Source organism: Ranitomeya imitator, chromosome 2, assembly GCF_032444005.1.
Source record: "Ranitomeya imitator isolate aRanImi1 chromosome 2, aRanImi1.pri, whole genome shotgun sequence".
Classification (NCBI taxonomy): domain Eukaryota; kingdom Metazoa; phylum Chordata; class Amphibia; order Anura; family Dendrobatidae; genus Ranitomeya; species Ranitomeya imitator.
The window spans coordinates 274,340,988-274,367,244 of NC_091283.1; the positions used below are offsets into that span (position 1 = coordinate 274,340,988).

Genomic DNA, 26,257 nt, shown 5'->3' on the forward strand with positions numbered 1-26,257 from the left:
AAGACCCTTGCTTGACCTCAATATAGCTTTAACAAGCATCGGCTTGAGTGTGCAAAAACGTACGAAAAGTGGACAGTAGAAGATTGGAAACAGATGATTTGGAGCAATTAACTGAAAATCAATAGACGAGACTCTGATGAATCTGGAAGAAGCAAGGGAAAAAGGAGCTAAAAGATTGAGTAATTGTAAGAACTGTCAAGTTTGGTGGAAGAAGCCTGATGAAATGGGGTTGTTTCACAGCCAAAGGCGTTGGATACTTGACCAGGATCGATGGTGGTCTCACTGCTGAGCTATGTGTGAGTATCCTACGAGTTACTTCGTACACTCGAGTACTATGGGTTTGAAAAGGACAACATAGTGTTCCAACAGGACAACAACCAGAAGGACACATCGAAATTTGAGAAGAAATGGCTCAATGACAATGAAGCAGAGGTGCTGGATTATTCCCACAGTCCCCAGACCTCAACCTGATCCAACCCTAGTGGGGAGAGGTGAAGAAACAGCTGTATACTTACCCAAGTGAGGCAACCAGTGTGCGCCAACTTTGGGAACATGCAGAAGAGACTTGGCATCAGATTTCGGTCGAGACATGCCTGAATCTGATTGTAGTGAAATATGTATAAATATATATGTGTGCAGTGAAATATGTATAGGGTAACAGGTGTAACTTACAGTGGTATAGCATCTGCCCTGAAGGCTGCAGGTCTCACCAAGGTGTTAATATGTATTATCCTGAGAAGGCAGCCTTGTCTCCACTCTCGCCAGGGGGCCTAGCTAAGGACCAAGAAGGAGAGGAAGCGCTTCACACCTTCGGCTCTTTTGAAGAGACATGTCAATTACAGCCTGACACCATCTATCTGTGAGAAACTTTGACACAGGGAATCCCAGAAGAAAATGATATATTCATTGGTGGAGTGGCCATGGTCCAATCAGAGACAAGCAATTATAATATCAACATGAGGGGCTGATCTAGAAATCTGACCTCCAGGGTGACTCTATAATTTAGACCTACACCCAAAGGGGGGTGTTCACAGAGAGGTAGCCTAGCTGATGTGATCCAGTTCATATTCACCCCACTCAGGGAGCAGAAGCAGACTACAAGTCAGCTATTTCTATAAGCTTTCTCCTGTTTATTTTATACTGTTTTGCATATCTGTATGTCTTTGTATTACCATATTTTGATATTCTTTTTATTTGTAAGCACTGTACCTTTTGTATTAAAGCATAAAACTTCAATTGAACCTTGCCTGTCCTAAAGAATCCATAGCCTTAAACTGTTTGATCCTTATGGGTGGTAGACAGAAGTAGTAATATTTCCGGGACTCATCGCCCGTGTGTTCGGTGAGTGGTGGTAGCGTGTATGAGCGGGTGTGTGGCCTGGGTCGGTGTGTGATTTATGCTCCCATTACAGCATAGGACAGAGGTTGAATGCTGGATTGAGAGAGGGGAGATAGATTAACCCTTGCAGGCGCAACCCCAAGTCGCGTGCTGAGAGCGGGTACGTGACAAAATAGTGGCAGCACGGAAGGATTAGTGACACTGATCAGGAACATTTATGTGTGAGATAGCCAAGATGATTGTCTATAAAATGATGGTGGTCTCACGTTCAAAGCAATAGTGGATGGTGAGATATGGAACCTAAAAGTCATCTGGTCAAAGCATTGATACCCTTTTGCTCGTCAGTGTAGAACGATTACAGACTTGTAACCCAAGGCTGGACAACCCCTTTAAATGTGTAATCACTTGGTTTCCTGCTGCAGAGATCCCTACTGATCCAGTAACGGGGACTCCAATGTGCCATAGTGAGTATGTGTGACCACCACTCCTATAGACAGTGGTCGCAAATGCTCACTACTGCTCCATTCACACAGGGTACTTTAGGATCCTCCATCTCAGTGGTAACGCCCCCAGCACCCATGTGGATAGGTATATATCACGTTTATGGAAGAAAACCTCAACAATCCAAGATATCTACTTATAAGTCACGCCAGAAGATGACATCGTTGTGTGTCCATTTCTTCCATTGATGGAAATCTGTAACGCAAATCTCAAGCGATTTCTCCGAATTTAAGTGTGACGTTGAGGGTTAGTATCACTTTTGTGTTGATAGTAATGGGCATCTCAGGCTAGTTTTAGTGGTTTCAGTCTCTTCACAAAGTGTGTGGTTCCCTTGGGATTTCGTAAAGTGTCGAGCTTACAACTGATGGGATCTTCTGACTGAAAATTTTTGTAGTCCTGAATTCTATAATAAAGCCTTCCATCTAGCTCCTGATCGCCACCCATTCAGTCCATATGTACAAGGCAGCATGAAGGGGTTCGGTAAAAGCGGCAGTGAAAGTATGCAGGTGTTTAACCGGCTCACATAGCTCGTAAAAGGACAACTGTCCAGCCTCGTAATCCAGATATATCACTAATCTCTGACTGGAAAACTTGCAAGGCAAATGGATAATCTTACCGTGATGCATCACTGAATAATGATGCTTCTTTGACTTGGACCTGGATATACACCAGGACTTCTCGTTGTTCCCAATGTACGACTGATCCCCTTTTCGGCCTATACTAGGGTAACACACCCCAATCATCCAGTACCCCGATTTGCTAACTTCAACTTCCCAGAAATGGCGGCCTGATGAAAAGGTTCTGGTGCTCAAAACCTGACAGTCCTCAAACCTCTCGGGAGATTCTGGATGTTTCTGATTACTCAAATAACGAGCGGTTTTCAGGTCGCTTGAGATGCAAACATCTCTGGCGACTGTGTTGATATCTAGCAGGAGGTCTGAAACCTCCACAATGTGGAGACCCTTCTTGAAATGTGCCATTATATCTGCCAAACCTGTATGTAATGTCAAAGAGGTTACATTTTTATCCAGATCACCCACATATTCAGACAATTTACTGTCTTCTTTTTGGTCTTCATTAACTTCTTCAGCAGCTCCACGTAAATCATATTTCTCATATTCTTGAAGGAGAGCTAATGGATCCGCCAGGAGACACAGCTCCTCAATGTGGGAAATCTCCCTGGACAACTCTTCCTTCTGTGATTCGAGCTGCTGGATTTGCTCAGAGACTGCAGTTTCCACCTGATCCATCTGCCTTGAGATCTCACCTAAAACATTCTGTTCTAGCTCTACAAGAAGCTTCTTAATCTCTCTAAACAGTGAGTTGACCCTCTCCGATTCTCGGGAAGCCTTCTTTTTTACTTTCTGTTTTTGACCTTCTAGGTTTTGGACTTGTTTCACAGTCTCCACTCGCTTTGAGGTCAGTTTCTCCAAGTCGTTTCTGAGTTTTATTCTCTTTTTTTCAGATGCCTCGTCAATTGGTTCTACCTCGTGTCCTTTGTGTTTTCCGACTAGGCAGCAGGTGACGCAGATACAAGTGGAGTCTTCGGTGCAGTAGTACTCTAGCATCTTCTTATGTGTAGTACATTTTCTATTCTCCAGAGTCGTGGTGGGTTCTACTAGGACGTGATCGTTCGAGTTGCTGTGTTTTTTTAAGTGTTTGTTGCATAAAGAAGCTTCACAATGTAGGCAGGTTTTAACGGCAGGTACAGTGGACTCACAGTAAGTGCACAAGATGCCATAAGTTTCCTCAACCTCCTGTTTAGACTGGAAACTCTGAGCTATGTTACGGAGTGCTATGGTTTTGTGCAACGCTGGACGCTCTGGAAACTCGGTTCTGCAGTCAGGACAGGAATAAACACCGGATGTCTCCTGGGTAAGCAGTACACGGTCAATGCAGACCCAGCAGAAGTTGTGGCCACATCTCAGGGTGACTGGATCTGTATAGATATTTAGGCAGATAGAGCAGTTCAGTTCTTCTCGGAAATCAGCCAGAGCCATTATGAATACAGTATTCAGCTGTAAGTTGCTCGACTTGTCCAGGTGTCAATGAAAACTTATAAGACTTGTCGATGCACCTTTAGCACAATTCCGTCCTGGAAGATGTATCCAAGACTGTTTACACGACTGTTGAAGCAAGACTCAACGGATCTGGCACCTGTTCCTTCTTTTGCTGCGTACTCATTCAGCTGACGCAATTCTCCCATACACGATCCACAGTAGCCAGACCTGAAATAAAGATTCCTGATTAAAATGATCTGGGAACAACAAGTCATTAACAACTAACAGCAGTCTTGGTGTCATCATAAAGGAGTTGGCCTCTATCAACTTAGGTTTTTCTCAGTTAGGAACTCAGCTCCTGTCCTGAAAATGTTGGCTGACATGATGTGACATGTCCTTCAGCCACTTCCAACCCAACACACTGCGCTAGTACATGGACTCTCTACGATTCACAGTACACCATGACACGTTTGTCAAAAACTTCCATGCCAACCAACTGACCATGCGCCAATTTTTAGTTGTTCCTCAGAGTTTACAAGAAAGAAAAAAGCACATGCCCACTATGGTTGGAACTCCACAAAAGAATTTTTGTTTGTAATAAAGTATCACATTTTATTTCTACAAGGAAATGCTACACACAATTTAAAAACAGTTAAAATTACTCCAACGAGTAAAAAACTCCATGGTTACAAAAACCACCATTACATGTGAAATACATTTATGTAAACATATATTCTGGCATTACAAAATATTTTTGCACCGATTTATGCCTACTAATAGTGCTGCATTGAGATAACATATACCAATATTGTCTATATAACCTGGGGCCTCTAGACTGATGATTCCAGATGTAGCAAGAGGAGCTAGGTCCAGTATACTGCAGTGTATATTCACTTGTACCCACTAGTGTTTAAACAAGGCAAATGTGCATACAAAAATAATAAAATCTCTAGCTATACCCAGGATTAGATCTCCAGAGATGTTCATACAGGCACAGCCCCAATTTTGAATCAATAGTATCTATATAGAGTGCACAATTGGTTGGCCCAGAGCCACTTAGTGGGAGAAAAAAGCATATACTTATCCCCAGACAGTCCTCTACAGTCACTTAGTGGTCGCCCCCTGGTCCCTTAGAGCAGCGGTGCAGCCAGTATATGAAGGAGTGTGGAAGCCCACGCGTTCCGACACACAGAGGTGTCTTTCTCAAGGTGAGTATATTCCTTGTATGATATCCGCGCTATTTAAGCCATTTCTATTTTGTTTACCTGGGTCTCAGGTGTGAGAAGCCGGAAGCAGGAGCAGCTTCGGCGTGTGATGTCACACACCGGAAGCATTGGTGCGGGGTTGAATGCGCCTGTGCGATAGATCAATGCGTCTCATTGCTGCTTGTGCGCAGGCATGGACAAAGTCCGGCGGCAAAATTGGATCAATGCGCCTCGTTGCTGCATGTGCGCAAGCGCGGACAGATCCGGCGGCGGGAATGTATCTTGCCACCTGGTGACACAGGGAGAGCCTGCGCCTGCGTACCAGATACTTTCCAATTTTTAGTTGTTCGGTACCTGCGCAAGTGCAAATAAAATGAATCGGTCAACTTTCAACCAAGCTTTCATCTGCGCCTGCGCAGGTCCTGGACGTCCAGAAATGAACGCATGCGCCTATGTGTTTTGATAGCAATTGTTCACAGTACTCCATCTGCATAGATGCTCAGGACTGGAGCAGGAGGAGGCTGGGCTATCAAGGTGGTGTGAGAAGACATATTAAAGCAGAGTTAGGCAAAAAGAATTGTAAGATCCTGGTCCTGCGGCCACCTCCATAGTCGAACTCAATGCCTCGTTTTGATTAGTACGTCTGGTGTGATGTCATTTTTACGACCTAATACACACGACGCAAGTAGGCGAAGGTTTGCATGGCCTGGTTGGGTAGCCAGGAACTATTGTGGCATGTTAATGGGGGGCGGGCCTCTTAGATGCAGCTTTCTGTGACAGAATAGGAAGGGGTAATCACTTCCGATGCTCACAGACCCGCCGTGTAACGCGATCGCAGGATGCGAATGGGTTGTCATAGCAGTCAAGGGCATACTTAAAGATCCATACGTTATATAGAGGCCTAGCTGCAATGGCTGTCTGATGTTACGGGTAGGTCGTGACTGTATCAAACAGCCGACATCTGCCCGGTATGGAAAGGGCTCATCTCCACAGTCTATTCCACACACCACACATGTCACAGGTCATTAAAGAGTTAAAAAAACAAACCTGCCTAATACTGTGCATGTTTTGCCTCCTGGTGAGGCCAGGACTTCCCCAGTGAAGGCATCCTGTTGTATCGGGCACATTGGCAGCAGGTTATCCTCTAGTTGGGCCAGAACCTGGCTATAAAACCTCAGCGAGTTCTGTAACCCTCGAACATTGTTTTCCTACCTGTCCCTGCTCTTCTGTCTCCAGAGGAGGTGTGGACATAAAGTTTAGTTTCAGTTTCCAACTTTCATACCCTTAAAACTACAGTTCCCATCATTCCTTTCCCTCCTCTATGCACACGCCCGCCCTCTGCTGGTGACTGACCGGCTGTGACATGAAGTAGGTTTACATTTCGCACAGCGAAAGCTAATAAGTTTCATGTGTAACGTAATATGACTATCAGTGGGTCGTAAACCGGGAACACCCCACAAGAGCAGCCGTATACCGGAAACACCCACAGGAGCCGCCGTAATGATAATAATAGTAATTTTATTTATATAGCGCCAACATATTCCGCAGCGCTTTACAAATTATAGAGGGGACTTGTACAGACAATAGACATTACAGCATAACAGAAATCACAGTTCAAAATAGATACCAAGAGGAATGAGGGCCCTGCTCGCAAGCCTACAAACTATGAGGAAAAGGAGAGACACGAGAGGTGGATGGTAACAATTGCTTTCGTTGTTCGGACCAGCCATAGTGTATGAATCGGTTGTTTATATAAAGTTGCATGAACCAGTTAACAGCCTAAATAAGTAACAGTACAGACCAGAGGGCTATTAAATGCATAAAGGGTATGAGAACATGATGTGAGGAACCTGATTATGTTGGTTTTTTTTTTGTTTTTTTTTTTAATGGGCCACACAGGGATAGTTAGGTTAATGCGTTGAGGCTGTAGGCCAATCTGAACAAATGAGTTTTTAGGGCACGCTTAAATCTGTGGGGATTGGGGATTAATCTTATTAACCTAGGTAGTGCATTCCAAAGAATCGGCGCAGCACGTGTAAAGTCTTGGAGACGGGAATGGGAGGTTCTGATTATTGAGGATGCTAACCTGAGGTCATTAGCGGAGGGCACGGGTAGGGTGGTAGACTGAGACCAGAGAGGAGATGCAGGATGGTGCTGAGCCATGGAGTGCTTTGTGGATGAGGGTAGTAGTTTTGTACTGGATTCTTGAGTAGATGGGTAACCAGTGTAATGACTGGCACAAGGTAGAGGCATCGGTGTAACGGTTGGTGAGGAATATGATCCTGGCTGCAGCATTCAGGACAGATTGGAGAGGGGAAAGTTTGGTAAGAGGGAGGCCAATTAGTAGAGAGTTACAATAGTTCAGACGAGAATGAATAAGTGAAACAGTAAGAGTTTTTGCAGAGTCGAAAGTAAGAAAAGGGCGAATTCTAGAAATGTTTTTGAGATGCAGATAAGAAGAGTGAGCCAGTGATCGGATGTGGGGGGTGAATGAAAGCTCGGAATCAAGTATGACCCCAAGGCAGCGGGCATGTTGCTTTGGAGTAATGGTTGAACCACACACAGAGATGGCAATATCAGACAAAGGTAGGTTAATAGAGGGAGAAAACACGAGGAGTTCAGTTTTTGACAGGTTCAGTTTCAGATAGAGGGAGGACATGATGTTAGAGACAGCGGTAAGACAATCACTGGTGTTTATTAAAAAGGTTGGCGTGATAACAGGAGAAGTGTATAATTGGGTGTCGTCAGCATAGAGATGGTACTGGAAACCAAATCTACTGATTGTTTGTCCAATAGGGGCAGTATACAAAGAGAAGAGGAGGGGGCCTAGGACTGATCCTTGAGGAACCCCAACAGTAAGGGGAAGGTGAGAGGAGGAGGAACCAGCAAAAGATACAGCGATTGAGCGGTTAGAGAGATAGGAGGAGAACCAGGAGAGAGCGGTGTCCTTGAGGCCGATGGAGCGGAGCATAGTGAGGAGGAGCTGATGATCCACAGTATTGAATGCTGCGGAGAGATCCAAGAGAATTAGCATGGAGTAGTGACCATTAGATTTAGCTGTTAGTAGGTCATTAGAGACTTTAGTGAGGGCAGTTTCAGTAGAGTATAAAGAGCGGAAACCAGATTGAAGAGGGTCGAGAAGAGAGTTATCTGAGAGATAGCGGGTAAGACGGGAGTGGACCAGGCGTTCGAGGAGTTTAGAGATGAAGGGAAGATTAGAGACAGGTCTATAACAGTTTTGATCGAGGGATGGTTTTTTAAGTAATGGATGTATGATGGCATGCTTAAATGAGGAAGGAAAAATACCGGAAGTGAGAGAAAGGTTGAATATTTTTGTTAGGTGAGAGGTGACAGCCGGGGAAAGGGACTGGAGGAGATGTGACGGAATGGGGTCACTGGTGCAAGTGGTTGGGCGAGAAGATGCAAGGAGCCTGCTTACTTCTTCTTCTGTAACTGGTTCAAAGTCAGAGAGTGAACTAGATGCAGTGGGGGAGGGAGGAGAGTGCATGGTATGAAGAGATTGGGAGATGATTTCCTGTCGAATGTGGTCAATTTTTTCTTTGAAGTAATTGGCCAGATCGTCAGCGCGGAGATCCGTGGTTGGGGCCTGCACTCTTGGGTTGAGTAGGGACTGGAAAGTGTCAAAGAGACGTTTAGGGTTATTGGACAGTGAGGTGATAAGGGTGTTGAAATAGGTTTGTTTGGAGAGCTGAAGGGCAGAGTTGTATGTTTTTAGCATGAACTTATAATGGATGAAATCTTCGGGTAGATTAGATTTTCTCCACAGACGTTCGGCACACCTGGAACACCGCTGTAGGAAACGTGTTTGCAGCGTGTGCCATGGTTGTCGCCGTCTGTGCGGAGTTGTTTTATGTATAGGAGGTGCAGCTTCATCCAGGGCACTTTGCAGGGTTTCATTGTAATGCTTCAGAGCAGAATCAGGACATGAGATGGCGAAGATAGGGGCCAATGATGACTGCAAGTTCTTCATAAGTTTCTGGGTGTTAATGGCCTGTATGTTTCTATAAGTGTGGAAAGTGGGGGTGACCTGAGCGGGATGGCAGTTCTTGATAGAGAATGAAATAAGGTTGTGGTCAGAGAGCGGGAGAGAGGAATTTGTGAAATCATCCACTGAGCAAAGCCGGGAGAAGACTAAGTCGAGGGAGTTTCGATCTTCATGCGTTGGAGAGTTAGTATGCTGCGAGAGGCCGAAAGAGGAGGTTAGAGATAAAAGGTGAGAAGCAGATGGGGAGAGGGGAGAAGCAATGGGGATGTTGAAATCACCCATGATGAGGGTGGGGGTGTCACAGGAGAGAAAGTATGGAAGCCAGGTGGCAAAGTGATCCAGGAACTGATGAGAGGGGCCGGGAGGACGATACACCACCGCCACTCGCATGGAGAAGGAGACGTAGAGTCTGACAGCATGGACCTCAAAGGAAGGAAAGACAAGTGAGGGCACTTGGGGGATAACTTGGAAGGTACATTTGGGTGAAAGGAGCAGACCAACGCCTCCACCTGCTCTGTTGTCTGTTCTTGTGGTATGAGAAAAGTGTAGTCCACCATATGAAGGAATGTAGTCCACCGTATACCGAGACACCCCACAGGAGCCTCCTTATACCAGAAACACCCCACAGGAGCCATCGTATACTGAGAACACCCCACAGGAGACTCCGTATACCAGGAACACCCCACAGGAGCCACATTATACCGGGAACACCCCACAGGAGCCTCCGTATACCAGGAACACCCCAAAGGAGCCACAGTATACCAGGAACACCCCACAGGAGCCTCCGTATACCAGAAACACCCCACAGGAGCCTCCGTATACCAGAAACACCTCACAGGAGCACCGTATACCAGGAACACCCCACAGGAGCACTGTATACCAGGAACACCCCACAGGAGCACTGTATCACTGTATACCAGGAACACCCCACAGGAGCACCGTATACCTTGAACACCCCACAGGAGCACCGTATACCGGGAACACCCCACAGGAGCCTCGTATACCGGGAACACCCCACAGGAGCCTCCTTATACCAGAAACACCCCACAGGAGCCATTGTATACTGAGAACACCCCACAGGAGCCTCCGTATACTGGGTATACCTCACAGGAGCCATCGTATACTGAGAACACCCCACAGGAGCCTCCGTATACCAGGAACACCCCAAAGGAGCCACAGTATACCGGGAACACCCCACAGGAGCCTCCGTATACCGGAAACACCCTACAGGAGCCTCCATATACCGGGAACATCACACAAGAGCACCGTATACCGGGAACACCCCACAGGAGCACTGTATACCAGGAACACCCCACAGGAGCACCATATACCGTGAACACCCCACAGGAGCACCGTATACCGGGAACACCCCACAGGAGCCTCTGTATACCGGGAACACCCCCACAGGAGCCTCCGTATACCGGGTATACCTCACATGAGCCATCATATACTGAGAACACCCCACAGGAGCCTCCGTATACCAGAACACCCCAAAGGAGCCACAGTATACCGGGAACACCCCACAGGAGCCTCCGTATACCGGAAACACCCCACAGGAGCCTCCGTATACCAGAAACACCCCACAGGAGCCTCCATATACCGGGAACACTCCACAGGAGCACTGTATACCAGGAACACCCCACAGGAGCACTGTATACCAGAACACCCCACAGGAGCCTCCGTATACCGGGAACACCCCCACAGGAGCTTCCGTATACCGGGTATACCCCACAGGAGCCATCGTATACCGAGAACACCCCACAGGAGCACCGTATACCGGGAACACCCCACAGGAGCCTCGTATACCGGGAACACCCCACAGGAGCCTCCTTATACCAGAAACACCCCACAGGAGCCATTGTATACTGAGAACACCCCACAGGAGCCTCCGTATACTGGGTATACCTCACAGGAGCCATCGTATACTGAGAACACCCCACAGGAGCCTCCGTATACCAGGAACACCCCAAAGGAGCCACAGTATACCGGGAACACCCCACAGGAGCCTCCGTATACCGGAAACACCCTACAGGAGCCTCCATATACCGGGAACATCACACAAGAGCACCGTATACCGGGAACACCCCACAGGAGCACTGTATACCAGGAACACCCCACAGGAGCACCATATACCGTGAACACCCCACAGGAGCACCGTATACCGGGAACACCCCACAGGAGCCTCTGTATACCGGGAACACCCCCACAGGAGCCTCCGTATACCGGGTATACCTCACATGAGCCATCATATACTGAGAACACCCCACAGGAGCCTCCGTATACCAGAACACCCCAAAGGAGCCACAGTATACCGGGAACACCCCACAGGAGCCTCCGTATACCGGAAACACCCCACAGGAGCCTCCGTATACCAGAAACACCCCACAGGAGCCTCCATATACCGGGAACACTCCACAGGAGCACTGTATACCAGGAACACCCCACAGGAGCACTGTATACCAGAACACCCCACAGGAGCCTCCGTATACCGGGAACACCCCCACAGGAGCTTCCGTATACCGGGTATACCCCACAGGAGCCATCGTATACCGAGAACACCCCACAGGAGCCTCCGTATACCGGGTATACCCCACAGGAGCCATCGTATACCGAGAACACCCCACAGGAGCCTCCGTATACCGGGTATACCCCACAGGAGCACCGTATACCAGGAACACCCCACAGGAGCACCGTATACCAGGAACACCCCACAGGAGCACCGTATACCAGGAACACCCCACAGGAGCCTCCGTATACCGGGCACATTCCACAGGAGCAACGTATACCGGGAACACCCCACAGGAGCACCGTATACTGGGAACACCCCACAGGAGCACCGTATACCAGGAACACCCCACAGGAGCACCGTATACCAGGAACACCCCACAGGAGCACCGTATACCAGGAACACCCCACAGGAGCACCGTATACCAGGAACACCCCACAGGAGCACCATATACCGGGAACGCCGAAAAGGAGCACCGTATACCGGGAACACCCCACAGGAGCACCGTATACCTGGAACACCCGACGGGTATAATTTTACCTCTATACAAGTCACTGGTTCGACTACACTTAGAATACTGTGCACAGTTCTGGTCTCCGGTGTATAAGAAAGACATAGCTGAACTAGAGCGGGTGCAGAGAAGAGCGACCAAGGTTATTAGAGGACTGAGGGTCTGCAATACCAAGATAGGTTATTACACTTGGGGCTATTTAGTTTGGAAAAACGAAGACTAAGGGGTGACCTTATTTTAATGTAGAAATATATGAGGGGACAGTACAAAGACCTTTCTGATGATCTTTTTAATCATAGACCTGAGACAGGGACAAGGGGGCATCCTCTACATCTGGAGGAAAGAAGGTTTAAGCATAACAGACGCGGATTCTTTACTGTAAGAGCAGTGAGACTATGGAACTCTCTGCCGTATGATATTGTAATGAGTGATTCATTACTTAAATTTAAAAGGGGACTGGATGCCTTTCTTGAAAAGTATAATGTTACAGGGTATATATACTAGATTCCTTGATAGGGCGTTGATCCAGGGAACTAGTCCACGTATGTGGAGTCGGGAAGGATTTTTTTTCCCCAATGTGGAGCTTACTATATGCCACATGGTTTTTTTTTTGCCTTCCTCTGGATCAACATGTTAGGGCATGTTAGGTTAGGCTATGGGTTGAACTAGATGGACTTAAAGTCTTCCTTCAACCTTAAGGCCGGCGTCACACTTGCGAGTTTTACGGACGTAAGAGCGCAGAAACTACGTCCGTAAAACTCGCAAAAAATACGGCACAATTATTCTCTATGCCCCTGCTCCTATCTGCCGTATTAAACTGATCAGTATTATACGGCTTTCTACGGCCGTAGAAAATCGCAGCATGCTGCGTTTGTCACCGTATTGCGCAAATAAAACGTCAATGAAAGTCTATGGAAGCCCCAAAAATACGGATCACACACGGACCAGCAGTGTGACTTGCGAGGAATACGCAGGGGTGTTAGCGAAAAAAGCCGGTAATTCATTGCGGTGTACAGTAAAATCACACTGACAGCTTCCAGTAGAATAGGTATAAATAAATGTGTACACATAGAATAGGTATATATATCTATATATATATATATATATATATCTATATATATATATCTATATCTATCTATCTATATATATATATATATATCTATATATATAATTGTCTAAGGGTTTTTCCGTCTGTCTGTCTTTCAGTCTGTCTGTCCTGGAAATCCTGCCTCTCTGATTGGTCGAGGCCGCAAGGCCTCGCCCAATCAGCGACGGGCACAGCATCGGCGTAGAAATCCCGCGTCTCTCATTGGTCGAGGCCGCCAGGCCTCGACCAATCAGAGACGGGCACAGCGACGATGATGTCATAATGGACGTAGACATCCCGCGTCTGATTGGTCGAGGCCGCCAGGCCTCGACCAATCAGCAACGGGCACAGTATCGACGTAGATGTCATAATGGTTGCCATGGCGACGATGTCATAAAGGTTGCCTCGACCAATCAGCGACGGGCACAGTCTGCCGCGAATTCTGGAATCATCATTGTCCATATACTACGGGGACATGCATATTCTAGAATACCCGATGCGTTAGAATCGGGCCACAATCTAGTATATATATATATATATATATATATATATATATATATATATATATATATATATATATATATATATATATATATATATATATATATATATATATATATATATATATATATATATACCGTATATACTCGAGTATAAGCCGAGATTTTCAGCCCATTTTTTTGGGCTGAAAGTCCCCCTCTCGGCTTATACTCGAGTCATATACCCGGGTGTCAGCAGGGGAGGGGGAGCGGGGGCTGTGTAATCATACTTACCTGCTCCCAGCGCGGTCCCTGCAGTCCCTGGCTTCTCCGGTGCTGCAGATTCTTCCTGCACTGAGCGGTCACATGGCACCGCTCATTACAGAAATGAATAGGCAGCTCCACCCCCATAGGGGAGGAGCCGCATATTCATTGCTGTAAATGATCGGTGCCATGTGACCGCTCAATTACAGGAAGAAGCTGCAGCGCCGGAGAAGCCAGGGACTGCAGGGACCGCGCCGCAGCAGGTAAGGGGAGCGCAGCGCTATAATTACCTGCTCCTCGCTCCGGCTCCGTCTGCAGCGTCCTCTAGCAATGACGCTCAGGTTAGAGGGCGCTGTGACGTAGTCAGTGCGCGCCCTCTGCTGAGCGTCAGTGCTGGAGACGGAGCCGCAGAGGAGCAGGTAATTATTGAAAGCGCCGGCGTCCTGAGAAGAGAGGTGAGTATGGGATTTTTTTTTTTTTTTTATGGCAGCACCAGCAGCATTCTAAGGAGCACCTATGGGGCCATAAAGGTGCAGAGCATATAAGGGGCACAGCATTATAAGGAGCATCTATGGGGCCATAAAGGTGCAGAGCATATAAGGGGCACAGCATTATAAGGAGCACCTATGGGGCCATAAAGGTGCAGAGCATATATGGGGCACAGCATTATAAGGAGCACCTATGGGACCATAAAGGTGCAGAGCATATATGGGGCACAGCATTATAAGGAGCACCTATGGGGCCATAAAGGTGCAGAGCATATATGGGGCACAGCATTATAAGGAGCACCTATGGGGCCATAAAGGTGCAGAGCATATAAGGGGCACAGCATTATAAGGAGCACCTATGGGGCCATAAAGGTGCAGAGCATATATGGGGCACAGCATTATAAGGAGCACCTATGGGGCCATAAAGGTGCAGAGCATATATGGGGCACAGCATTATAAGGAGCACCTATGGGGCCATAAAGGTGCAGAGCATATATGGGGCACAGCATTATAAGGAGCACCTATGGGGCCATAAAGGTGCAGAGCATATATGGGGCACAGCATTATAAGGAGCACCTATGGGGCCATAAAGGTGCAGAGCATATATGGGGCACAGCATTATAAGGAGCACCTATGGGGCCATAAAGGTGCAGAGCATAAATGGGGCACAGCATTATAAGGAGCACCTATGGGGCCATAAAGGTGCAGAGCATATATGGGGCACAGCATTATAAGGAGCACCTATGGGGCCATAATCAAAGGTGCAGAGCATATATGGCACAGCATTATAAGGGGCATCTATGGGGCCATAATCAAAGGTGCAGAGCATATATGGCACAGCATTATAAGGGGCATCTATGGGGCCATAATCAACGGTGCAGAGCATTCTATATAGCACAGTTGTATATGGAGCATCTATGGGGCAATAATGAACGGTATGGAGCATCTATTTTTATTTTTGAAATTCACCGCTGCATTTTCTACCCTAGGCTTATACTCGAGTCAGTAAGTTTTCCCAGTTTTTTGTGGCAAAATTAGGGGGTCGGCTTATACTCGGGTCGGCTTATACTCGAGTATATACGGTATATATATATATGTCAGTGAGACACATATATGTATATATATTAATATTTCTTCCAGCGCTAGACAGCTTTAAAGCCGGTAATTCAATTACGCCTCACCACAAATGCAGGTAAATATAGGTCAATGACCTACTTTACCTTCATTCGCTGGGATTTTGCAGGCCGACGTAGCGCTGCATTAGCAGAACTCCTGCCTGCAAAATATTTTAACCCCTTCAGATGGATTTACATCGTTGGACTTTACAGATCTGCGGAAGGTATGTATATTGTTGGTTTATTATCTTTTTTTTTTTTTTCCAGAACGAGGGTCTTCAGTGATTGGATTGGGCGTTAAATAAAATAATACAACAACCTTTGTTTTTATTTAATTAAAATAATTTTTAATAATGTGTTTGTGTTTTTTTTAACCCTTTACTAGTATTGGATTAATAATGGATAGGTGTCATAATTGACGCCTCTCCATTATTAATTAGGCTTAATGTCACCTTACAATAGCAAGGTGGCATTAACCCTTCATTACCCCATATCCCACCGCTACACGGGAATGGGAAGAGAGTGGCCAAGTGCCAGAATAGGCGCATCTTCCAGATGTGCCTTTTCTGGGGTGGCTGGGGGCAGATGTTTTTAGCCAGGGGGGGGGCCCAATAACCATGGACCCTCTCCAGGCTATTAATATCTGCCCTCAGTCACTGGCTTTACTACTCTGGCGGAGATAATTGTGCGGGAGCCCAAGCCAATTTTTTCCGCCATTTAACCCCTTAATTTACTAGGTAGAACGGCCAAATTTTGCATAGACACACTACTGACATTAGTAGTGTGTAATATGCAAAAAAAAAGGTGATATGAGATGGTTTATTGTATGTAAACCATGTCTCATATCATGTCGGGTTTAGGAAGGAGAAAGCAAAAGCTGGTAACTGAATTACCGGCTTTCGGCTATATCGCGCTGTATGAAATATTAATATATATGTGTCTACTGACACATATATATATATATATATATATATATATATATATATATATATATATATATATATATATATATATATATATATATATATATATATACAGTGGGGCAAAAAAGTATTTAGTCAGTCAGCAATAGTGCAAGTTCCACCACTTAAAAAGATGAGAGGCGTCTGTAATTTACATCATAGGTAGACCTCAACTATGGGAGACAAACTGAGAAAAAAAAATCCAGAAAATCACATTGTCTGTTTTTTTAACATTTTATTTGCATATTATGGTGGAAAATAAGTATTTGGTCAGAAACAAAATTTCATCTCAATACTTTGTAATATATCCTTTGTTGGCAATGACAGAGGTCAAACGTTTTCTGTAAGTCTTCACAAGGTTGCCACACACTGTTGTTGGTATGTTGGCCCATTCCTCCATGCAGATCTCCTCTAGAGCAGTGATGTTTTTGGCTTTTTGCTTGGCAACACGGACTTTCAACTCCCTCCAAAGGTTTTCTATAGGGTTGAGATCTGGAGACTGGCTAGGCCACTCCAGGACCTTGAAATGCTTCTTACGAAGCCACTCCTTCGTTGCCCTGGCGGTGTGCTTTGGATCATTGTCATGTTGAAAGACCCAGCCACGTTTCATCTTCAATGCCCTTGCTGATGGAAGGAGGTTTGCACTCAAAATCTCACGATACATGGCCCCATTCATTCTTTCATGTACCCGGATCAGTCGTCCTGGCCCCTTTGCAGAGAAACAGCCCCAAAGCATGATGTTTCCACCACCATGCTTTACAGTAGGTATGGTGTTTGATGGATGCAACTCAGTATTCTTTTTCCTCCAAACACGACAAGTTGTGTTTCTACCAAACAGTTCCAGTTTGGTTTCATCAGACCATAGGACATTCTCCCAAAACTCCTCTGGATCATCCAAATGCTCTCTAGCAAACTTCAGACGGGCCCGGAAATGTACTGGCTTAAGCAGTGGGACACGTCTGGCACTGCAGGATCTGAGTCCATGGTGGCGTAGTGTGTTACTTATGGTAGGCCTTGTTACATTGGTCCCAGCTCTCTGCAGTTCATTCACTAGGTCCCCCCGCGTGGTTCTGGGATTTTTGCTCACCGTTCTTGTGATCATTCTGACCCCACAGGGTGGGATTTTGCGTGGAGCCCCAGATCGGGGGAGATTATCAGTGGTCTTGCATGTCTTCCATTTTCTAATTATTGCTCCCGCTGTTGATTTCTTCACTCTAAGCTGGTTGGCTATTGCAGATTCAGTCTTCCCAGCCTGGTGCAGGGCTACAATTTTGTTTCTGGCGTCCTTTGACAGCTCTTTGGTCTTCACCATAGTGGAGTTTGGAGTCAGACTGTTTGAGGGTGTGCACAGGTGTCTTTTTATACTGATAACAAGTTTAAACAGGTGCCATTACTACAGGTAATGAGTGGAGGAAAGAGGAGACTCTTAAAGAAGAAGTTACAGGTCTGTGAGAGCCAGAAATCTTGATTGTTTGTTTCTGACCAAATACTTATTTTCCACCATAATATGCAAAAAAAATGATAAAAAAACAGACAATGTGATTGTCTGGATTTTTTTTTCTCAGTTTGTCTCCCATAGTTGAGGTCTACCTATGATGTAAATTACAGACACCTCTCATCTTTTTAAGTGGTGGAACTTGCACTATTGCTGACTGACTAAATACTTTTTTGCCCCACTGTATATATATATATATATATACACATACACACACACAGTTAAGGCCAGAAATATTTGGACAGTGACACAATTTTCGCGAGTTGGGCTCTGCATGCCACCACATTGGATTTGAAATGAAACCTCTACAACAGAATTCAAGTAAGTAACAACTTCATGGAGATAAAGAACCCAAAATTATATATACCATATAATGAAATTAATGTCAAAGAGTTGAGTAAATATGGGTTACATTGGAACTCATATTGGGAGAAGTCGCACAATAATGAGCATAAACACTGAGAAACAACACGATCAAAAAGCACCCAGAATACTTATATTCAAAAATATATAAATATAATTTTATTAATTAAATACAATAATACCAGGATATTTGGCCAAGAGGCCAATGAGGAGTGGAGGATTGTAAGTAACAATGTGCACGTAGGAAACGCAAGGGGGCACTACTGAGGATACAATATACAAAGGCAATGTCCATAAAGTATTGGGAAAATACCCATTACCAGCAAATACAATCATAGACACATATATATAACGTGTACCCATCCCACTTAATCCGCCATAAAATGAATATCATAGTCACTATATCAAACTAATAATAAATAATGGCAGAGTAGAATGCAACAGACACTATACCTGAGTAAAGCTGGAAAGGAGCGTATCCGCCGAGTGCACCCACCCCGACGCGCGTTTCGGCGCATTCTACTCTGCCATTATTTATTATTAGTTTGATATAGTGACTATGATATTCATTTTATGGCGGATTAAGTGGGATGGGTACACGTTATATATATGTGTCTATGATTGTATTTGCTGGTAATGGGTATTTTCCCAATACTTTATGGACATTGCCTTTGTATATTGTATCCTCAGTAGTGCCCCCTTGCGTTTCCTACGTGCACATTGTTACTTACAATCCTCCACTCCTCATTGGCCTCTTGGCCAAATATCCTGGTATTATTGTATTTAATTAATAAAATTATATTTATATATTTCTGAATATAAGTATTCTGGGTGCTTTTTGATCGTGTTGTTTCTCAGTGTTTATGAACAGAATTCAAGTGCAGATTGTAACGTTTAATTTGAAGGGTTGAACAAAAATATCTGATAGAAAATGTAGGAATTGTACACATTTCTTTACAAACACTCCACATTTTAGGAGGTCAAAAGTAATTGGACAAATAAACATAACCCAAACAAAATATTTTTATTTTCAATATTTTGTTGCAAATCCTTTGGAGGCAATCACTGCCTTAAGTCTGGAACCCATGGACATCACCAAACGCTGGGTTTCCTCCTTCTTAATGCTTTGCCAGGCCTTTACAGCCGCAGCCTTCAGGTCTTGCTTGTTTGTGGGTCTTTCCGTCTTAAGTCTGGATTTGAGCAAGTGAAATACATGCTCAATTGGGTTTAGATCTGGAGATTGACTTGGCCATTGCAGAATGTTCCACTTTTTGGCACTCATGAACTCCTGGGTAGCTTTGGCTGTATGCTTGGGGTCATTGTCCATCTGTACTATGAAGCGCCGTCCAATCAACTTTGCAGCATTTGGCTGAATCTGGGCTGAAAGTATATCCCGGTACACTTCAGAATTCATCCGGCTACTCTTGTCTGCTCTTATGTCATCAATAAACACAAGTGACCCAGTGCCATTGAAAGCCATGCATGCCCATGCCATCACGTTGCCTCCACCATGTTTTACAGAGGATGTGGTGTGCCTTGGATCATGTGCCGTTCCCTTTCTTCTCCAAACTTTTTTCTTCCCATCATTCTGGTACAGGTTGATCTTTGTCTCATCTGTCCATAGAATACTTTTCCAGAACTGAGCTGGCTTCTTGAGGTGTTTTTCTGCAAATTTAACTCTGGCCTGTCTATTTTTGGTATTGATGAATGGTTTGCATCTAGATGTGAACCCTTTGTATTTACTGTCATGGAGTCTTCTCTTTACTGTTGACTTAGAGACAGATACACCTACTTCACTGAGAGTGTTCTGGACTTCAGTTGATGTTGTGAACGGGTTCTTCTTCACCAAATTAAGTATGCGGCGATCATCCACCACTGTTGTCATCCGTGGACGCCCAGGCCTTTTTGAGTTCCCAAGCTCACCAGTCAATTCCTTTTTTCTCAGAATGTACCCAACTGTTGATTTTGCTACTCCAAGCATGTCTGCTATCTCTCTGATGGATTTTTTCTTTTTTTTCAGCCTCGGGATGTTCTGCTTCACCTCAATTGAGAGTTCCTTTGACCGCATGTTGTCTGCTCACAGCAACAGCTTCCAAATGCAAAACCACACACCTGGAATCCACCCCTGACTTTTTAACTACTTCATTGATTACAGGTTAACGAGGGAGACGCCTTCAGAGTTAATTGCAGCCCTTAGAGTCCATTGTCCAATTACTTTTGGTCCCTTGAAAAAGAGGACGCTATGCATTACAGAGCTATGATTCCTAAACCCTTTCTCCGATTTGGATGTGGAAACTATCATATTGCAGCTGGGAGTGTGCACTTTCAGCCCATATTATATATATAATTGTATTTCTGAACACGTTTTTGTAAACAGCTAAAATAACAAAACTTGTGTCACTGTCCAAATATTTCTGGCCCTAACTGTATATAGACAGTATATATGTTGTTGTTTTTTTTTTTTTTAAACATGGATCCCTTGTCTAGCCGTATGTCGGTTTTGCAAGCCTGCGATAAAAACACGCATTACGGCTGCCATACAGATTACATACGGAGGATGCCATGCGCAAAAAACGGTGACACACCCTGCCTACGGAGGAGCTACGGACCACTATTTTCGGGACTTTTCAGCGTATTACGGCCGTAATATACAGACCGTATTTTCATACGCTGTGTGTGACGCCGGCCTAATAACTATGTTACTTTGTAACTATGTATACCGGGAACACCTCACAGGAGCACCGTATACCGGGAACACCTCACAGGAGCACCGTATACCGGGAACACCCCACAGGAGCACCGTATACCGGGAACATTCCACAGGAGCAACGTATACCGGGAACACCTCACAGGAGCACCGTATACCGGGAACACCCCACAGGAGCACCGTATACCGGGAACACCCCACAGGAGCACCGTATATCGGGAACACCCCACAGGAGCACCGTATACCGGGAACACCCCACAGGAGTACCGTATATCGGGAACACCCCACAGGAGCACCGTATACCGGGAACACCCCACAGGAGCACCGTATACCGGAAACACCCCACAGGAGCAGCCGTGTACCGGGAGCACCTCACAGGAGCACCGTATACCGGGAACACCTCACAGGAGCCTCTGTATACCAGGAACACCTCACAGGAGCCTCCGTATACCGGGAGCACTCCACAGGAGCACCGTAAACCGGGAACACCCCACAGGAGCACCGTATACCGGGAACACCTCACAGGAGCACCGTATACCGGGAGCACCCCACAGGGAACCGGGAACACACCACAGGAGCACCGTATACCGGGAGCACTCCACAGGAGCACCGTAAACCGGGAACACCCCACAGGAGCACCGTATACCGAGAACACCTCACAGGAGCACCGCATACCGGGAGCACCCCACAGGAGCCACCGTATACTGGGAGCACCCCACAGGAGCACCTCACAGGAGCACCGTATACCGGGAACACCCCACAGGAGCACCGTATACCGGAAGCACCCCACAGGAGCACCTCACAGGAGCACCGTATACCGGGAACACCTCACAGGAGCACCGTATACCGGGAGCACCCCACAGGAGCACCGTATACCAGGAGCACCGTACACCGGGAACACCTCACAAGAGCACCGTATACCGGGAACACCTCACAGGAGCACCGTATACTGGGAGCACCCCACAGGAGCACCGTATACCGGGAACACCCCACAGGAGCGCCGTATACCGGGAACACCCCACAGGAGCGCCGTATACCGGGAACACCCCACAGGAGCGCCGTATACCGGGAACACCCCACAGGAGCGCCGTATACCGGGAACACCTCACAGGAGCCTCCGTATACCGGGAGCACCCCACAGGAGCACCGTATACCGGGAACACCCCACAGGAGCACCGTATACCGGGAACACCCCACAGGAGCACCGTATACCGGGAACACCCCACAGGAGCACCGTATACCGGGAACACCTCACAGGAGCACCGTATACCGGGAACACCCCACAGGAGCACCGTATACCGGGAACACCCCACAGGAGCACCGTATATCGGGAACACCCCACAGGAGCACCGTATACCGGGAACACCCCACAGGAGTACCGTATATCGGGAACACCCCACAGGAGCACCGTATACCGGGAACACCACACAGGAGCAGCTGTATACCGGGAACACCTCACAGGAGCCTCCGTATACCAGGAACATTCCACAGGAGCAACGTATACCGGGAACACCCCACAGGAGCACCGTATACCGGGAACACCCCACAGGAGCACCGTATACCGGAAACACCCCACAGGAGCAGCCGTGTACCGGGAGCACCTCACAGGAGCACCGTATACCGGGAACACCTCACAGGAGCCTCTGTATACCAGGAACACCTCACAGGAGCCTCCGTATACCGGGAGCACTCCACAGGAGCACCGTAAACCGGGAACACCCCACAGGAGCACCGTATACCGGGAACACCTCACAGGAGCACCGTATACTGGGAGCACCCCACAGGGAACCGGGAACACACCACAGGAGCACCGTATACCGGGAGCACTCCACAGGAGCACCGTAAACCGGGAACACCCCACAGGAGCACCGTATACCGAGAACACCTCACAGGAGCACCGCATACCGGGAGCACCCCACAGGAGCCACCGTATACCGGGAGCACCCCACAGGAGCACCTCACAGGAGCACCGTATACCGGGAACACCCCACAGGAGCACCGTATACCGGAAGCACCCCACAGGAGCACCTCACAGGAGCACCGTATACCGGGAACACCTCACAGGAGCACCGTATACCGGGAGCACCCCACAGGAGCACCGTATACCAGGAGCACCGTACACCGGGAACACCTCACAGGAGCACCGTATACCGGGAACACCTCACAGGACCACCGTATACCGGGAGCACCCCACAGGAGCACCGTATACCGGGAACACCCCACAGGAGCGCCGTATACCGGGAACACCCCACAGGAGCGCCGTATACCGGGAACACCCCACAGGAGCACCGTATACCGAGAACACCTCACAGGAGCACCGCATACCGGGAGCACCCCACAGGAGCCACCGTATACCAGGAACATTCCACAGGAGCAACGTATACCGGGAACACCCCACAGGAGCACCGTATACCGGGAACACCCCACAGGAGCACCGTATACCGGAAACACCCCACAGGAGCAGCCGTGTACCGGGAGCACCTCACAGGAGCACCGTATACCGGGAACACCTCACAGGAGCCTCTGTATACCAGGAACACCTCACAGGAGCCTCCGTATACCGGGAGCACTCCACAGGAGCACCGTAAACCGGGAACACCCCACAGGAGCACCGTATACCGGGAACACCTCACAGGAGCACCGTATACTGGGAGCACCCCACAGGGAACCGGGAACACACCACAGGAGCACCGTATACCGGGAGCACTCCACAGGAGCACCGTAAACCGGGAACACCCCACAGGAGCACCGTATACCGAGAACACCTCACAGGAGCACCGCATACCGGGAGCACCCCACAGGAGCCACCGTATACCGGGAGCACCCCACAGGAGCACCTCACAGGAGCACCGTATACCGGGAACACCCCACAGGAGCACCGTATACCGGAAGCACCCCACAGGAGCACCTCACAGGAGCACCGTATACCGGGAACACCTCACAGGAGCACCGTATACCGGGAGCACCCCACAGGAGCACCGTATACCAGGAGCACCGTACACCGGGAACACCTCACAGGAGCACCGTATACCGGGAACACCTCACAGGACCACCGTATACCGGGAGCACCCCACAGGAGCACCGTATACCGGGAACACCCCACAGGAGCGCCGTATACCGGGAACACCCCACAGGAGCGCCGTATACCGGGAACACCCCACAGGAGCCTCCGTATACCGGGAACACCCCACAGGAGCACCGTATACCGGGAACACCCCACAGGAGCACCGTATACCGGGAACACCCCACAGGAGCACCGTATACCGGGAACACCCCACAGGAGCACCGTATACCAGGAACACCTCACAGGAGCACCGTATACCGGGAACACCCCACAGGAGCACCGTATACCGGGAACACCTCACAGGAGCACCGTATACCGGGAACACCCCACAGGAGCACCGTATACCGGGAACACCCCACAGGAGCACCGTATACCGGGAACACCCCACAGGAGCACCGTATACCGGGAACACCCCACAGGAGCACCGTATACCGGGAACACCCCACAGGAGCACCGTATACCGGGAACACCCCACAGGAGCACCGTATACCGGGAACACCTCACCGGAGCACCGTATACCGGGAATACCTCACAGGAGCCTCCGTATACCGGGAGCACCCCACAGGAGCACCGTATACCGGGAACACCTCACAGGAGCACCGTATACCGGGAACACCCCACAGGAGCACCGTATATCGGGAACACACCACAATATATAACTACATAGATAGCTGACAGTATAATGCTGAGGTGATGATGTACAGACACGTTAGACCCGTGCTCTGTCCCCCGTCAGTTATCGGAGCAATTCTGAGGAGATATCTCTAATTATACCCTGTAGGGACACAAGCCAAAACCAACCAATCAGGTTACATCTCTCATTTCTAAAACCAGTTGGAAATCAAAAAAATGTTACCGATTGGTCGCTGGGGGCGACTGCTCCTTTCTTGTCCTTATTATTAAGTTCTTGTTCGAAATGGCGCCAAATTTGATGACGACAAGCGGTGACGTCACACAGTGTCTGAGCCGGTGATATCACCTTAGGCCCCGGAGCTGAGCATCGCTGTGACGCGCAGCCGCAGACATTTCTGCTCTGCGCCAAGCTGTTCTGTCCCTCCTCGCTGCACGTAGTTGTCGTTCTGCTGCTGTCAGAGGCGCTAGGAGACCGACGAGTCACGTGGTGCGCAGCGCGACCGGACAAAACCAAGACACTGCGACACCCCCTAAGGTAGGTACATAATGGACCCCCCTCCACTATATAATCCCTGTGTAGCGTGCAGCGTCTCCACAAGTGGCCGCGACGCCCTCCATTGTCTGAATCCCCACCCCTGTATATATACTGCTCTCCTCCCCCGACACGTCTGTATATATACTGCTCTCCTCCCCCGACACGTCTGTATATATACTGCTCTCCTCCCCCGGCACGTCTGTATATATGCTGCTCTCCTCCCCCGACGCGTCTGTATATATACTGCTCTCCTCCCCCGACGCGTCTGTATATGTACTGCTCTCCTGCCCGACGCGTCTGTATATGTTCTGCTCTCCTCCCCCGACGCGTCTGTATATGTTCTGCTCTCCTGCCCGACGCGTCTGTATATGTACTGCTCTCCTCCCCGACGCGTCTGTATATGTTCTGCTCTCCTCCCTCGACGCGTCTGTATATGTACTGCTCTCCTCCCCGACGCGTCTGTATATGTACTGCTCTCCTCCCCCGACGCGTCTGTATATGTACTGCTCTCCTCCCCGACGCGTCTGTATATGTACTGCTCTCCTCCCCCGACGCGTCTGTATATGTACTGCTCTCCTCCCCCGAGGCGTCTGTATATGTACTGCTCTCCTCCCCCGAGGCGTCTGTATATGTACTGCTCTTCTCCCCTGAGGCGTCTGTATATGTACTGCTCTCCTCCCCCGACGCGTCTGTATATATACTGCTCTCCTCCCCGACGCGTCTGTATATGTACTGCTCTCCTCCCCCGACGCGTCTGTATATGTACTGCTCTCCTCCCCCGACGCGTCTGTATATGTACTGCTCTCCTCCCCCGAGGCGTCTGTATATGTACTGCTCTCCTCCCCCGAGGCGTCTGTATATGTACTGCTCTTCTCCCCTGAGGCGTCTGTATATGTACTGCTCTCCTCCCCCGAGGCGTCTGTATATGTACTGCTCTCCTCCCCCGAGGCGTCTGTATATGTACTGCTCTCCTCCCCTGAGGCGTCTGTATATGTACT

The 26,257-nt window shown here is 48.0% G+C and overlaps 2 protein-coding genes across 3 annotated transcripts in view; one reads left to right on the top strand and one right to left on the bottom strand.

Annotated features, from left to right (window-relative positions):
- Positions 1 to 1,196: 1,196 nt before the first annotated feature.
- Positions 1,197 to 25,105, bottom strand: LOC138663135 (E3 ubiquitin/ISG15 ligase TRIM25-like). Of its 2 annotated transcripts, none has more exons than XM_069749272.1 (2): positions 24,948 to 25,105; positions 1,197 to 4,067 (listed from the first exon to the last, which is right to left on the bottom strand). In XM_069749272.1, exon 2 carries the CDS (start codon positions 3,837 to 3,839, stop codon positions 2,262 to 2,264), a length of 1,578 nt encoding a protein of 525 aa, XP_069605373.1. In that variant the 5' UTR covers positions 3,840 to 4,067; positions 24,948 to 25,105; the 3' UTR covers positions 1,197 to 2,261. The 2 variants fall into 2 exon arrangements, with proteins under 2 accessions (XP_069605373.1, XP_069605374.1); XM_069749273.1 differs by lacking the exon at positions 24,948 to 25,105 and adding an exon at positions 6,257 to 6,289.
- Positions 25,099 to 26,257, top strand: part of TBCD (tubulin folding cofactor D) — a 118,489-nt gene continuing 117,330 nt past the window's right edge. The window contains exon 1 of the mRNA XM_069749271.1: positions 25,099 to 25,259. The gene's annotated coding sequence lies outside the window, so the exon portion shown is untranslated. The remainder of the gene's footprint in view (positions 25,260 to 26,257) is intronic.